The 12,766-nt window shown below is 37.3% G+C and overlaps 1 protein-coding gene across 8 annotated transcripts in view; it reads right to left on the bottom strand.

Annotated features, from left to right (window-relative positions):
- GRB14 (growth factor receptor bound protein 14) overlaps positions 1-12,766 on the bottom strand; it is a 124,288-nt gene that overhangs the window by 15,288 nt on the left and 96,234 nt on the right. For 6 of the 8 annotated variants that reach the window (XM_020877210.2, XM_020877211.2, XM_070476121.1 and 3 more), the window contains 4 exons: positions 11,480-11,554; positions 7,621-7,758; positions 2,464-2,574; positions 2,177-2,272 (listed from right to left, as the gene is read on the bottom strand). In XM_020877210.2, the coding sequence (XP_020732869.1) occupies positions 2,177-2,272; positions 2,464-2,574; positions 7,621-7,758; positions 11,480-11,554 (420 nt within the window). The remainder of the gene's footprint in view (positions 1-2,176; positions 2,273-2,463; positions 2,575-7,620; positions 7,759-11,479; positions 11,555-12,766) is intronic. The other 2 variants (XM_070476119.1, XM_070476120.1) reach the window with 1 other exon arrangement.

Here is a 12,766-nt window from a genome sequence, read left to right as displayed (position 1 = left end):
ATCCAAAAGCTTTAAATTACTTTTAAACACTTGCTTCTTACCACTTCACACCCACTAGGATGACTATTTTTTTTTTTTAATGGAAAATAATTCATGTTTGTGAGGTATGGAGAAGTTGGAATTCTTATACATTCCTGGTGGGAATATAAAGTGGTTTAGCCTCTGAGGAAAACATTTTGGCAATTAATCAAAAAGTTAAACATAGAATTACCATATGCCCAGCAATTCCATTTTTAGGTATATGCTGCTAAGTCACTTCAGTCATGTCCGACTCTGTGCGACCCCATAGACGGCAGCCCACCAGGCTCCCCCGTCCCTGAGATTCTCCAGGCGAGAGCGCTGGAGTGGGTTGCCATTTCCTTCTCCAATGCATGAAAGTGAAAAGTGAAAGTGAAGTCGCTCAGTCATGTCCAACTCTTGGCGACCACACGGACTGCAGCCTACCAGGCTCCTCTGTCCATGGGATTTTCCAGGCAAGAGTACTGGAGTGGGGTGCCATTTCCTTCTCCGTTTTAGGTATATACATATATATAAAAAAACAAAAACTGTTACTAAAATAAATATGTGTATAGACATGTTCAAAACAGCACTATTCACAACAGTAAAAGGTAGAAACAATCCAAATACCCATCAATGGATAAATGGATAAACAAATTGTTTATTTAACATATATGTGTATGTTAAACAATGCACATACAATGGAATATTACTCAGCCATTAAAAGAACAACGTACAGATACAAGCTGCTACACCATGGATGAACCACAAATTATGCTAAGTGAAGAAGCCAGATCCAAAATGTCACACACTATATGATTTTGTGTGTATGGTGGTTTAGTTGCTAAGTCATGTCCAATTCTTTGTGACTCCATGGACTGTAGCCCCCCAGGCTCCTCTGTACATGGGATTCTTCAAGCAAGAATATTGGAGTGGGTTGCCATTTCCTTCTGCAGGGATCTTCCCGACCCAGGGATCAAATCCAGGTCTCCTGCACCGCAGGCAGATTCTATACTGACTGAGCTACTGGGGATGCCCAAAAACATGTGCCACCCAATGTGGGGCCTGAACCCATGACCCTGAGATTAAGAGTCGCATGCTCTACTGACTGAGATAGCTGGGCACTTTTATTTGTATGAAATATCCAAATTGGTAAATCCATAGAGGCAAAACATGGTTGCCAGGGGCTGGGAGTAACTGCTTACTGGGCACAGAGTTTCATTTTGAGTGAAGAAAATGTTTAGGAACTAGACAGAGGTGGCAGTTGCATAATATTTTGAATGTACTCAATGCCCCTAATTTGTTCATATTAAAAAGAGCTAATTTGGTTAATTTTATGTTACATGTATTTTACCTCAATTAAAAAAAAAAAAAAAAAAAGGAAAAGGACAGAACATAAAACTTTCCTCCAAGCCTGGTATGACAACTACTAATTCTGATCCTGATTATTCTGCCCTTCTTAAAATGAAATGGGTGAAGTTTTATAATTATAAATTTAAAGTTGTGCTAAATTTACTAGCATACAAGTTTTGAAAATACATGGGCTTCCTATACATCCAGGAAGGTATCAGCTGTGTCTCTCTTCCCTACATACTTTCAGAACATTCTTATTCCTTGTCAAAATGCTTGCCAATAAATTTTGCTTGTGGAAGCTATAATTCTTACTTAGCACAAAGGTAAATATTTGAATAATACAGCTACAGTAAAATTTGTAAAATAATTTACATTAGACTAAAAAGCAATTCAGTCAATACTTCAATAAAACATAAAACAACTACGGAAAACATATCCAAGTGGGCACATTTTAAAATACACTTTACCTCGAATTGATGACAATGTTTTTAAAATGCAGACTAAGTAACAGACAGGAGAAATTTCGGTCAGTTTTACTGGATATATATGTAACACTCTTACCAAACAATAAAAATCAGAACATTTCTAAGAATGGAAGACTCCACACACACAAGATAAAAGCATTAGGTTATTCCACTCTACTCTGGAAATGTTTATCTTTTAGATAAAAAATAAAATACATGCATATAGTGGTGGTTATTTTTCTTTTTCCTCACATAACCACACGGATTCAGAGTGAGTCTTCTGAGTTTTGAAATACAGCCATTTTCAAACTTTGAGGGTACTCCCAGCATTTAATAGAAATTCACGCCTGCAGTGAGATTACCTTAAGCAATCTAATCGCGGTCACCCAGCACATCCTACTCTGCTCTTCTTCTGCACAGAGCATTTTCAGGTCTCGGGGCCCTCCCGCTTTGTTAGGCTAGAAGGCCACAGCACATTGTTTATCGTTAATGCATATCTTGAAGGTAACACCTGTTGAAATAAAAGCCACTAAAATTCTCCTATATATAAGAGAAAGCTGTCTCTTTTTAAAAGAAATTAAAAGAAACTCAAGCTTACCTAAAAGGCTGAGGCTTGCTTTATTCATCTAGCAAAATATTAAGCCTGTACCTTAAAGCAGAATCCATAGTTAGTCGGTGCTCCGTGTTTTTTTTTGCCTGCCAGTGACACATAAATATCACTATTGCCAAATTCGCTGAAAAACTGCAAATGCCGTGGTTCCTTAAAAAAATATACATGTGTGTGTTGAAATGGGTACATATATTTTACACTACCTTCTGTATTTCTATTATATTACATAATTTATACCTTGGTAAACATTATCCCAAATAATGTCATAGAAACAAAAGGAGAGGAAAACTAAGTCACCATATCCTTAGATAACCAGGAGCTGGATATGAGATTATTTAATTTAAGAAGAGGCGACCTGTTTACAATTTAACTTCCAATATACCAAAAAATATATCTCCATATTTAAAATGACTTGCTTTAACCACCACTTCAAGGAATCTGAGGGAAAGAAGAAAGATAGCAAAGAACAGCTTTTGAAAATGTTTTCTTTATCTGGGTTTCAAATAATGGTAGTTCCTCAAAGGGAAGAAGGGTGGTTTAAGCTTCTGCAGCAGTAAAAGAAAAAAAAAAAAGAAACAGATGATGATCCCTGCTTCATTGAGAAATGATCATTCCTCATGTTTGTGTACTGCCTCACACACCACATCAAGTAATGTAAGAGGCAGCATGACTACCTTCTTTTACAAAAGCAAGGGAACCTGTACAGATAAACGCAGGGAAATTCCCTGCAATGGAATATGTATGATTTTAAAGGTAAAATGGAATCATGAAGGGCTATTTTTTCTCTGGGAAAGCCATGAGATTTAGAGTTGGTCATGGGAAATCTGGGTCATACTCTTCTGTGATAGGTTAATAACTTGGAGAAATGCTTAATTCTGGGGTTGAATGTATAATCAAAACTGAGCAAAATGCATTTGTTCTTTAAAATCTTGCTACTAGCAATCTCAGACCAGCAGTATCAGCAGCACCTGGGAGTTTATTAAAAATGGAAAATCTCAGGGCCCACCCCAGATCTGCTGATTCAAAACCAAAATCTACATTTTAACAAGAACCCAAGTGATTGTATGCACTGAAATTTGAGAAGCAGTAGTATTCTTAAAACAAAAAGACAAGAAGAACATTCAGCAATTTGAGCAACCCATTCAAATCCAAATCCAAAAAAATTCAGTCATTGGACAGTAGACTGGCTATCCCATCAAGAGTTTCTGTTGTATGCAACTGTTTCTCTGCATGTCACTGTTCTTCAGGCACTTTAACCCAATGAATGAATATCCCAACTCCATGAAAGAATGAAGCAGAAAAGAAAACTGTTAAAGAGACCCAGCCTAGGGTCCTAGGAGAAGGGAGGAGGAGGAGGGAGAAAGGTACTCTCACTGGCATGGCCTTTAAAACTTTATTCCTTGATAGAAACTTTGCTCATAAAAAATGTCTGATTTCTATGAAGATGGAATAAAACCATTCCTGCCCCCTGATAGTGTAGAAGTCAGTGTAGCTGAGTCATTTGGATGTAAGAAAAAGGCAACTCAAGAAATACTGGAAGGCCATAAGAGGCATGATCAACTTCTTCTCTTGAGTTTCAGTCCACTAGTTTGGATGGCATCACCAACTCAATGGACATGAGTGTGAGTAAGCTCTGGGAGTTGGTGATGGACAGAGAGGCCTGGCATACTGCAGTCCAGGGGATCGCAAAGAGTTGGACACGACTCAGACTGAACTGAACTGAAGGGAACTGAAGTGCAGACATATCAAGGCTTACAACACTGTAAGACTGCAGGCTGAGCTGGCATGGTTAGCGAAGCTATGCATGCACACGTGTACATAATGGAGGGGGGAGGTGGACAGCAGGGTACTTAGATATTTCTCTGTAAATGTAAGTCACAGCTATACCTCCAAGGCTTGCAAAAGTGTTTATCCAACTCCCATGCAGCCTACATCTTCACAAAGTAAAATAAATAAGACCCTTCTCATAGAAAAAGGGAAGGAAATGGTCACTTTGCCAGGCAGGTATGCCATATTAGACAACCTGCATGATTTGTATCAAGATCATAATCCTTGGGGTTATCTAATATATGGAATTCCTTTTTTGAGGGAGAAGGTAAAATCATTTTCATGTATAAACAATGGAACACATGCTCATTAAGCACAGGCTAGAGAGAAGACTGGGCTTCCCTGGTGGTTCACACTAGGTAAAGAATCTGCTGCAATGCAGGAGATGCAGTTTTGATCCCTAGGTTGGGAAGATCCCCTGGAGGAGGAAATGGCAACCCACTTCAGAAATCTTGCCTGGGAAATCCTATAGTCAGAGGAGCCTGGTGGGCCACAGTCCACGGGGTCTCAAACAGTTGGATGTGCATGCTGTGTGCTAACTCACTTCAGTTGTGTCCGACTATTTGCAACCCCATGGACTACAGCCTTCCCAGGCTCCTCTGTCCATTCTCCAGGCAAGAATGGAGTGGGTTTCCATTTCCTTCTTCAAGAGTCAGACACGACTTAGCTAATAAACAACAGAAATAAGGCTATCATGTATGATGCCTAGCAAAGTCAGACACCACGCTGAGGAGAGCTAAAGTATGACCTGAGAACAGAGGTTTGATACTTGTAATGCCAGCCAGCCAAGCAGGAACCATGGCGAGGATAAGAGCATGGCTCCAACAGATGGAATAAGAGCTGTCTTATTATGTAATAGGTAGGAAAAGAAAGGAGTCGGGTGAAGTAAAAAGATAATGGGCAGTGTGGATTTTCATGAGAAACCAATTAGAATTCAGGAATTGAGGAGATACTATCATATCTTCCATTGAAGAATCACTGGACAGACAGTGAGAAAAACACGGTTACTGGATTTAGAATCTACTTTTCTCCCATGTTAAAAGTATAAAGATGATCCAACACACATTTGTTTAAAACTAACTTCATATATTACTTCATACATTAAGAACACTGGGAAAAGAGAAAGTTCATTACAAAGGTTAAGAAAAAATCTAAAATCTTAATTACAAAAATGGGTAATTATTCATTCTCACATGATCTACAATATAAAAATTTGAGAACTAGGTTTAAATCCTCAAGAAAAGTTAAATGCATCTATAAGATAGAATGGGGCTTCCCTGGTGGCTCAGAATACTAGTTGTCAAACTATATATACTTATAAATAAACGTAAAAGATTTCTGTGAAGGAATGGGTTACTAAGTAAAGCCCTATTCCATGAAATATTCTACCACCTAAACCTTAAAGAAACACAGGAACACACACAAACACCTGCAAGTCTTTGTGCACAGTGTGTGAATAGCAACAAAGGAAAACTCTGTGTCACGGAAGCCAGGAAACCATGCAAGAAAAGCTGGCGAAAACATGGTATCATTACTCCTTTGCAACTCTGAACTCCTGTTAGGACCACTGCTCAAATATCTAGTCTCTATCATTAGCTGTGTTCTGGGCATTTCCATTTGATGCTTCATCATCAATGCAATATATCTTGAACTAAGATCATTATCTTTCTTCTAAGATGGTGACCTTGAAACAAATCTCCTATTCCTGTTTATTTCATCATTTTCTATTTATTTTCCTTTCATGTCCTTCTCTAAGAACATTTAAGTGCTTCCTCTTCTTTCATATCAACTGTCAACAAAGCCTGGCCATTTGCCATTTAATCTTACATCCACTCCTCTCTCCACTGCTCATCCTAGGTTAGATTTCATCACCTCCATCCTTGATTAATGAAATGATCACCTAATTAGCACTATTCAGCATCTGGCCTCAACTCAATCAATGTCTTTCTCCCTTCTCTGCTCACTACCCCCATGTCCCCTGCTTCCTTCCCCTCTTAATTTTTCTGTCTTTCTAGTTGATTTTTTAAGCTTCCTATGGCCATACTAATCTTCTTACAACCTGATCATTTCACTCTCCACCCCAAATTAAAAGATCTGTCCCTGTCCTAACCTGAAGCAACTACGAATGTGACCTTTTTTTTTTTTTTTTTGCAAAGGGGTCTTTGCAGATGTAATTAAGTTAAGGATCTAAAGATGAGATCTTCCTAGATTATCTGGGTAGGCTCTAAATCCATGACAAGTGTCCTTATCAGAGACACACAGAAAAAGGAGAAGACTGTGTGAAGAGAGAGGCAGAGACCAAAGGCAGCCACAAACAAAGCGACACCTAGAGCCACGACTAGCCAAGACAGAAAATAGTACTACAATGTAAAGATCAAATATTGAAAATGAGAGATAAATAATGAACATCTTCAGCATATAAGAAAAACATGAATTTGCAGTCTGAATGTGTATGTTGAGAATCAAGCCAGGCTTAGCAGAATATATTTGAACATACCAAGAAATATGCCAGGAAATGACTAAATACTAAAGATGACAATAAAATTTGAAAAAGAGCCAGAGAAAAATGACAGATTACCCATAAAAAAGCAACAATGTTGTCAGTGACAAAACAGATGCATGAACATAGAATTAAACTCTCATGAAAACTCTCAAAAGTAATTTTACTTAAAAGAAATCTATGCATTGCATAAAATATCCAGACACAATGCAGGAATATGGCATAGTCGGCAACAACTAGACTACATAGAAACAGACTAACTAGTATTAGCACTAAGGGAATTATACAAATATGTGATTCTGTATGTGTGTAGGAACATCAGCACAGCCATGTCTAAGTAACTGTATACATAGACAGGTATACATACACAAACACACAAACACATACATCCATCTGATCAGAACGTGATAATTTCCTCTAGGAATTTACAGTCTAGGTAAGGAGGCAAAACTGACACACACGAAGGAATTAATAAGCAGTTACAGACTCAGTTAAGTGTTATTAACTGCTCAACATCAACAGAAGGTCAGTAATATGAACCTCGGTAAAAAGAAAAGATGTGAACTCTGCTGGTCTTCAAAACCCCAGCCTTGATAAGGAGAATGAAGGTAGATTCAGAGTGGGGGAAAATGGGCAGGGAATGTGATACTGAAACAAGAGCATCCAAATTCCATCAAAGGATGTATATTGAAACTAGTGGAAAACAAAGCTGAATAATTAAGTTTTTAAACAGGTTATGGCAAATGTTTGGAATCTTAAAAAATATATATATATCAATACCATGTAATAAAATAATAAAACAAAGTAAAGTCTGTTTTAACTTACAACTTCCATATAATTCATAATATATCATTGATATTACCATTTACCTTAGATGTCCCTTTAGTAGAAAAATATAAACCGGATCTTCTTAAAAGGAAGTAAATCTTTTTCCAGGACTTCTTTCCCTGTTCTTTTGAATGTAAGAAGCCATGGATTTCAGGATATGTGCTTGAACTTAGAAACATCTGGAAGAAAAATTAGACATTCTCATACAGTTTCTGAATCAATGATCCTGTAGCTTTATACTTCAAACAGAAATGTGCACTTTCAAACAGCACAAATGCCACTTATACACCACTATGGAAATCGGGATATACATACACAGAAAATAAATCAGTCTTCGGAAACCTGAGGCAAGCTCCAAATGTAAATATGCTCACAAAATATATATTCTAAGTGATCAGTACTACAGAAATTATATGCTATTTCAACGTCCATTTGATAAGTTCAACTTCGTCTTGATACTTTACATCTCTTTCTTTAATAAAAGGTGAAAGAGTGATAAGATCTGAAGAGAAACCAGAGTATCTTTTCATCCCTTTTGGTGATTTTCCTTGAGATTATAGATTGACCTATCAACTTCAACTTCACTACAGTCTAAGACAGACCATGATCCAGACTTCCATTATTCAGTGAGTAAAGACATTGGGCCAAATTCATCTCCTCGATGAAGGTAAAGCAAGTAATCTCTTCTTTGTCCTCTGCGGCTCTCAGTTGTGGGTGGGTAGGGCAGATTGTGTTTTCCAAAGAGAACTGTACAGTAGCTCTTGAGCAACTGTTACCCTGCCAGTGAGCCAAGAACTGAAGTTTCTCCACCCCCTTGGATCTGGGCAAGGCTTGTGACTGCTCTGACAACAGGGTGTGGCGGGAGCGGCGCACTGCTGATTCTAACCCTCTGTCCATTAACTAGCCTGAGAGCTTTTACTCATTGACTCTTGGAAGCCAGCTGTCATGTAAGAAACTGGACCGCCCTGAGATGGCTGTATAGTGGGAAGCACAATGCAACTGGAAAAGCCCTAGAGGATGAGACACCCTGGAGGGCGGGGGAGAGGTGAGGAAGAGAGAGGGAGAAGCACCAAGCAATACCGGGCACATACAGTGAAAAGCCATCTTGGAAGAAGTGGGTCCATAACCCCTCTGGGAGTCGATCTGCCTCAGAAAACCATCCAGCTAAGCCCTTTCCTAATCCTGACCTACAGAACTGCTGACAAAATGCGAGTGGTACTTAAGCCATTAAGGTTTGGACTAGTTTACTACCCAGTGAAAAGTAACTGAGACAGAGGGCGTGTGTCGGTCAGGAAATGGAGAATGAAAAGGGCTAGCTCTGAGTAGCTGTGCTCAGCATCCTTAGTTAAGACAGTGGATATGCATTAGTGTCTCATTAAAAGAAGAAAAATAGAAATCTCTATGAAAAAACTAATGCAAAACAGAAAAACTGAACCTAAGAGAAAGTATTAGCTAAAACAACGTGACATATTTTTAAAAGGCTATTCAGGGAAATGCCGAGAGTAGATAATGTTTTTTAAGTAAATTAAAAAAAAAAAAAACTTTTAATTTAATGAGCCACAGATATTAATTAATTGACATGCAAAACAGGGAAGTAGGTTTTTTAGTTTGAGTGCTTTCCAAGTTATTAAACCAAACCAATTAAATTTTAAAAAGGGAGTCACAGAGGTCACACTAGAAAAAGAAGGAACGTTTTAAAAAGTGGAAACATTGCCTCAGTGGAGAGAAGAGGTCAGGGGCACATGCAGGACTATCTGATTCCAAAGTTATGATTTTTCTTGTTTTTATACTCTAACATTAAAGCAGTATAACTAAATTATAGGCGAATTTGGGAAAGGAGGCAGAAGAAGAACTCCAATACACCACTCTCTCATAACCCAAATGCAAAGTATTAAGAGGCATGAGAGCGGGGCTCCTAGGGCACTACCTCTGCTGCAATTCACCGGAACATTCCATAGGGTGTCTGTGAAAACCCACTAGCATATAAGTAGCTTTTGGAGAAATCACGAGACCAATTATATCTCTAAAATATTTTGAAGCAAAAAATGAAATACAACTTATTAAAAATAAAAAGCCCACAGAAAAGAAACCTGTGATCCTCAGTGTATTTACCAATATATTCAAATATCAATACATTTAAAGCAATATCTATACTGGAACTATTAAAAGTTTTTGTCATTAAAGATGAGAGAATATTGAGTGGATTCGAGGATGCCTGCTGTTTAGATCAAACAGCAACCATTATAAAGACCCTGTTTACCATTAACCTGTTAACAAGTATAGTATCAAACATAAAATACCTGAAACCTTTTATTGTAATGCAAATATCTTGGGAAAATGGTTACCTAAAGCCATAGCCAGTTTGGAAAAAATGCCCAACAGATGCAAAACTAAGGAAATGTTAAATACTTAGTATTTTTAATTCAGCTGTTTCATTTTTCAATCAGGTATTTCCATCATAGATGGTATTTCATTGAATTGCTAAATATTTTATCACAAACAGGATTGAGGGCATTTATTATAAAAGTTAATAATACATATCTGTTTGTAAAGGGTCTACAATTTACTGGAAATTTTGACTTTTTCAAAGACTAACATATTCTCTAAATATGTCACAGAGCAAAACTCTGCAAATTTCCTTTTGTGATACACTTAAAATCCTTTGACAATTGTCCAAAACTGGAAAGAATAATATAGTGATAGGGTGTTTATTGACTTAGGGAACTCTTTATCTAGATTTTGTTTTTTCCTATTCTTTTCCAACTTTATCTCCATCAAAAATTAATAATTCAAGACATAACATCCCAAATCTGGACATGTATAAATATGGATCTGACTGAATAGTCACTTCTCCAAAGAAGACATACAGATGGCACATGAAAAGATACACAGCATCGCTTCTTATTGGAGAAATGTAAATCAAATTGACAATGAGGTATCACCTCACACTGGTCAGAATGGCCATCATTAAAAAGCATACAAATAATAAATGCTGGAGAGTATGTGGAGAAAAGCGGACCCTCCTACACTGTTAGTAGGAATGCAAATTGGCACAGCCATTATGGAGAACAGTAAGAAGATTCCTTAAAAAACTAAAAATAGATCTAAAAATAGAACTAAAAATATGATCTTGTAAGCCCATTCTTAGGCATATATCCAGAGAAAACCATAATTGGAAAAGACACATTCCTCCCAATGTTCATGGATGCACTATTTACAACAGCCAAGACATGGAAGCAAACTAAATGTCCATTGACAGATGAATGAATAAAGATGTGATATATTTACACAATGGAATATGGAATATTACTCAGCCATAAAAAAGAATGAAATAATGTCATTTTAAGCAACATGAATGGACCTAGAGATTGTCATACTAAAAAGTGAAGTAAGTCAGACAGAGAAAGATGAATAACATATGATATTGCTTATATGTACAATCCTAAAAAAAGAAAATGATATAAATGAACTTATATACAAAATAGAAACAGATCCACAGACATAGAAAACAAACTTACAGTTATCAAAAGGGAAAGCAGAGGATAAATTAAGAGTTTGGAAACAACATATATATACTACCATATATAAAACAGATAGCTAATAAAGACCTACAGGGACCTATACTCAGTATTTTGTAATAGCCTATAAAAGAATCTAAAAAAATAGATACATATGTATGTATAACTGAATCACTTTGCGGTACACCTGAAACAGAACACTGTAAATCAACTATACTTCAATAAAAACAGAAAATTTTTAGTCTCATAAAGTAAAACAAAAGGGCACTGAAATGTAAGATGAGTAAACCTACTTATAAAATTAGATAAATAAATGAATATGGACCTTACAGTTTCCCTTTATTATTTATTACTTACATATCTTATTGAAAATATATTTTACCTGCAAAATCTGTGTGGGGGATATTTCACCATTGGTTTCAGTTGCAAAAGACACCATATGCTCTGGAAAAAAATACTAACGAAAAGATACATGTTACATTCTCCCAAAAGCCATGCCAGAAAAGAGGGAACTGTGACCAACAGAATACTCTAAAGCAAAAGCTCTTAAATCAGTGTTTTGAAAATTCACCCAAAGCACTTTTTAAAATGCCAGTCCCGACTCTAACCAATACACAGGTGCATTAATGAGAAGACAGGCGCACAGCCCAAACATCAGGCAGACACCCTCAGAGGTGCCGACACCGGAAGATCCGCGCACCTCCAGTTACAACACACTGCCCTCGGGCTGCTCGTGAGCGAGCTCCCGCGCCTGTCCCAGAGCCCTGCGACCACTCCAGCAGGTACCGAAGGGCTATTTACAAACTCAAGGCTCACAGAAGTAAAGTATCTACCCAAGGTCACAGCCACAGTATAAAGGAGCCAGGACTTGACTAGAGGGTCAGGTTGCTAAAAGGACAATTTTGTCTACCTACTGTTTTCCCAAACCTGTTTAATCATAAGATTCACCCAGAAAAGCTGTTTAAAATAGGAATTCCCAGGCCTCAATCCTGGAGTGTCTGATTCAGTAGGTCAGGATAGATCTGGATCCTGTGTTTTTAATAAGCACTATCTCCTCCCCCATGAAACTTTCATGATCAGGCAAGTTTGGAAAATTACATGCCACTATACTTCCTCTAGGACAGGGTTTTTGAACAGTAGCTCTATTAACATCATCTAATAACACTGTGCTGGGGGGACTGTTCTGTGCATTGCAGGACGTTTAGAGCATCCCTGGCCTCCACCACAGGCAGCCCCCCGTCCCCTCAGTATGAAAACCAAAAAGGTCTCCAGACATTATTATCAATCACTCTCAGTTGAGAACCACTGCTCTAAGTCTACAAAATGAATCTATAGCCTTGTTTAAATAAAAGAAAAATAGATAAACAAAAAATGAGCACTAAATCATGTCTTTAATGATGACTTTTAAATTTCTTGCTTTTAACAAAGATTCACAACAAGAAAACAGTTTCCTTTTAAATTCTATTTAATTTTTATTAGGACTCTTATTCATCAAAGATCATCCCATTATGTTTCTATTAATAGGTTCAAATAAAAGAGAACGTAAGAGGCCTTTCTGGATTTGAAAATATTCTATTATGGTGTGTTATCATATATTTTTCATTAAGTACATCATTTCAATCCAATTATCCAAAACTTAGTGTAAAAATATGCTACAGTTGCAGAGACA

This window comes from Odocoileus virginianus, chromosome 13, assembly GCF_023699985.2.
Source record: "Odocoileus virginianus isolate 20LAN1187 ecotype Illinois chromosome 13, Ovbor_1.2, whole genome shotgun sequence".
Classification (NCBI taxonomy): domain Eukaryota; kingdom Metazoa; phylum Chordata; class Mammalia; order Artiodactyla; family Cervidae; genus Odocoileus; species Odocoileus virginianus.
The sequence above is the reverse complement of the archived record's forward strand: the minus strand, read 5'-3'. Positions and strand labels throughout refer to the sequence as shown.